General features: G+C 54.3%; 1 protein-coding gene across 1 annotated transcript; it reads right to left on the bottom strand.

Annotated features, from left to right (window-relative positions):
• Nucleotides 1-2,284: 2,284 nt before the first annotated feature.
• On the bottom strand, nt 2,285-3,326 carry LOC104160892 (cytohesin-interacting protein-like; the record flags this gene model as incomplete). The annotated part of the gene is given in 3 exon segments (XM_009699137.1): nt 2,285-2,493; nt 2,496-2,744; nt 3,260-3,326. Coding segments are annotated over 3 exon segments (525 nt in total), but the record flags the coding sequence as incomplete, so codon positions are not given.
• Between the last annotated feature and the right edge of the window lie 266 nt (nt 3,327-3,592).

The following is a 3,592-nucleotide window of genomic DNA, read 5'->3' on the forward strand; positions in this document are numbered from 1 at the left end:
AAAAACCTCACCAGCTGCTCCCCTGGTTGCCCTCCAGCTCTCCTGGAGACTTGCCGTATTACCACCACCTACTTAATCCTTTTAAGAGAAATTACAGACGCCAGTACAGATTCTGCTGGCTTAGCAACGTTCATTAATTAGTGAAGTATTGGGAGCAGGTTGTTTTTATTTGGGGTTCATCTCAGAGCGAAGCTATTGGGTTTAGCCTGAGGCTTCTGAAAAGAGCAGGAAATCCTACTGCAGCGCTGCCCCAACGGTAAACAGCCACATGGTCTGCGCCCTCAAAAGACGAGTGAGTCACACAAGGTATTTGAATTATATTTAAAATTCTTCCAATTGTATTTGAAAAACTTAATTAGGTTGCTTGGGCCGAACAAACAGCCTATTTCTGTGTTGCCTGAGGGGGAAATAAAATTTCTCTTTTTCTTCACATCTATGCTCATATTTATTAAATCACTTCATATAAGCTATCAAGTTAATCTTACTGCCTGAAGTCCCTTCTCCTGAAGAAATGTGAACAGCTAATGATCTTCCTGCCGACGAGCGGTGGGAACACCCGCCCAAGGGGCATCTCCTGCAGCCCCCGGGCGCAGAGGGGCCGGCCCCCCGGCACAGCCCTCCAAGGAGGTCCCCAGAGTGCGACCTGCCACCGCGTCCAGGCGCAGAGCAATCCTGCTCGTCCCTGCGGGACAAGCCTCTGCCTTTACTTCTCTTGCCTTAAAGAGGTCAAGTCAATTGCAGCTATATAGTTACATCACTGTAAGCGGATGAGTATATTCTCAAATCTGGTTAAATTCCAGCCAGGCGACTTGAGCGCCGTGCCCTCCGGGGCTGCGGTGAGACCCCGGCCCTCCAGCGACTCTTGCCGAGCTGACACTGTGCAAAAAGCGCTATTTCTAGCCAGGCTGGCAGGCACTGCAGAGAAAAGCACCGCGACTTCAGCAAGGCAGCGCAGAGCCACGCTGGGAAGCAGGAGATGCACAGAGACCCCCCCACCTGCCCTTTGCTGGCTCCCTGCTGCCCACCGCCTGCACCCTCCCCATGCCAGCTGCTGCCACGGCCCCCTTGCCTCCCTCCCAAACCACCCTCCTCACCGCTTTTCCTTGGGGAGCCCTCTCTCGATGGGGGCTGCCAGCCTGTTTACCCCTCTGCCCAGTGCTGCTGGTGCTCTCCACCGCGCTGCTCCTGCGTTTGACACCGGAGCCCACACGGGTGCACGGTGACGGGCGCACCCAGCTCCGGACACGCGGAGATGCTCCGGGCAGCGAGCGCACGGCCACCACCGGCTTCTGGTGCACTGGCATGGCAGAAGAGCCCTGGGGCTGTGTGCGTGCTCAGGAGGTTCCTCTCTACTCCGGATCCCCTGGAATAAGACAGGTTTGGCATGACACGGGATATCGGCTACTGGCAGAGATTGCAGCTGGTCAGACCACGACGGATGAACCAGGCTATTGCAGGGTTTATAAACGGCTGCTAAGAGATGCAAAAGCAATGGCAGCCGGCGTTTACTTTGTTAATCTACTGTTCCTTCAGCACAGCTGACCAGGGGAACCCATCACTGCTTTGGAGACTGGGAAGCGGATTGTAGAGTTCACCCTTTCTTTTTCTGACGCACGTATCGAGTGTGCACATCCTCGAGCAGCAGCAGCATCGCAGGGCAATGGTCTTGCACGGGCAGCCCCGCAGTGAAATGGCCAGCACGGGTCCCGACAGCCACGCGTGTGCTGGGGGGTCAGCAAGTGTGCTCCTGGCCCGCTCCAGCACACCCACGTAAATCACCCACCGCAAACCTCGGGTAAATCTCTGCCCTTCGTTTCAAAACGTTACTGCCAGGGATGTCTCTCTGTCATACGCTCTGGGCTCCATCCTCTTTCTAACAGGACTCCGTCACTGGTTTTAGTAGAAGCACTTGCTTTATTACAGACCTCTGGAAGACTATGACTTCGGTAACAGGAAATAAATAGCTCTCAATTCTGCATTCAATTAAAAACTGTTAATAATACCAAAGTATGCTGACGAAGTTCGGCAAAGGTTCTTCACATTTCAGAGTTAGTCATTTTTCACATTAATGAAGAGGTCCACAGTGTGCTCTGATTAGAAATTAATATAATTAAGAACCCCAGGGCTTTTTAAATACCATCAGTACTGCTGTCTGGAGGATTGCCATGCAGTGCCGCCGCGCTTCACCCACGGCATGCCTCTGGGTGAGCCGCTGCCCTCGGTCCCCGACCACGCACCACTCCCACGTGCAGAGCCCCGGACGTCAAGGACGACACGAGCGACATCAGACCCGACTTTCTTCCTCTTCTACCGCCCGGTGAAGGCCTGGAATGAATTTCAAAAGATGCTTTCGGACACTGGATCTCCTGCTTTTCCGCGGGAGGGTCCCAAAATTACTGGTGCAGCTGCTCGCCTCCCAGAGCGGGGACATGGACCCGCTGCTGGCCAGGCTGATGCTGCGGTTCCTCCGCAGAGAGGACCTGCCGGCAGCGTGGGGAAGAAGCAGTCTTCATCCACGCTCGACTGGCGGCTCAGGCTCTCTGCAGCCGAATCCTCGAAGGCACCACTTTGGTAGAAGCTGTCCTCGCTGTCCACGGTCATTGAGCTCAGCCGGCTGTGGAAGCTGCTCTCGCTGGAGAAGCGAGGCTTATTTGGAAAGAGGGGTCCCGGCGTGCTGCAGCCATCCAGCAAGAGGGACTCTTCCAGCTCCAGCACACCCAGCAGAGCGTTCTCGTTCACCTCCCCTGGAAGCAGAAGCCAAAGAGGAGCGTTATTTACCGGCACCTGCTCAAGGTTGGAGAGCAGGACACCAGTGCCACGGTGGCACAGGGAAGCATCATGCCGAGCACCCCGGCGCAGGGAGCAGCCCCTTTCCCTCGTGGGACGCTGCTTCCCGGCTGCGGGGTGCTCTCTGCCCCTGCCTTTCCCCACATGCGGAATCAGAGCTGCTCCCTGGGAAACCCATAAAAAAACTCTCCCCTAGTAAGTCCAAAATAAGAACGGATGAAAACTTTGCAACCCACATCACTCCTTTCCTAGAACTCAAGCTAAAGAGCCTTTGGTCTGCATTAGTCAAGCAGCATCCAAATTCATCGCTCCCAGAAAAAAAACACTTTTGTAGGGCCAGTCCCCTGCCTTCATTAACAGGGGAAAAATGAAAGAAAATTAAAATCAGATTAAAGAATTGCTTTTTACTGATCAGACAGCATTTCCGCAGGAGGACTCCGCTTCGGTTTCCCCCCCGGAAGCGCGGACGTACCGTGCAGCAAGCGCTGTTCCTGTACCAGCAGCGAGCGCAGCTCCACCCGTTTCTGCTGCAGAGTTTGCTGTGGAGGAGAAAGAGGGCTCTGTCACTCGGACACTTTCGCAGAAGCATAAAACACTTGTAAAGAAAACAGCGTGTTCAGAAAGTACAGGTCGCCTGCAGGAAGCACTTGTACGTCCTTCATTGTACGGAGACAATTCTCCCAGAGTTAGCAAAGTTCTTCTGGAAAGCACGGTCCTGCTTATGTCCTGAGAGCTTTGGCTGAGGGACTGTACCCGTCTGATTTGAAAAGCAGAAGCCCGAGATCTGGAAGGCACGCAGCTTGCC

This window comes from Cariama cristata, unplaced genomic scaffold (assembly GCF_000690535.1).
Source record: "Cariama cristata isolate BGI_N322 unplaced genomic scaffold, ASM69053v1 scaffold18374, whole genome shotgun sequence".
NCBI classification, from domain to species: domain Eukaryota; kingdom Metazoa; phylum Chordata; class Aves; order Cariamiformes; family Cariamidae; genus Cariama; species Cariama cristata.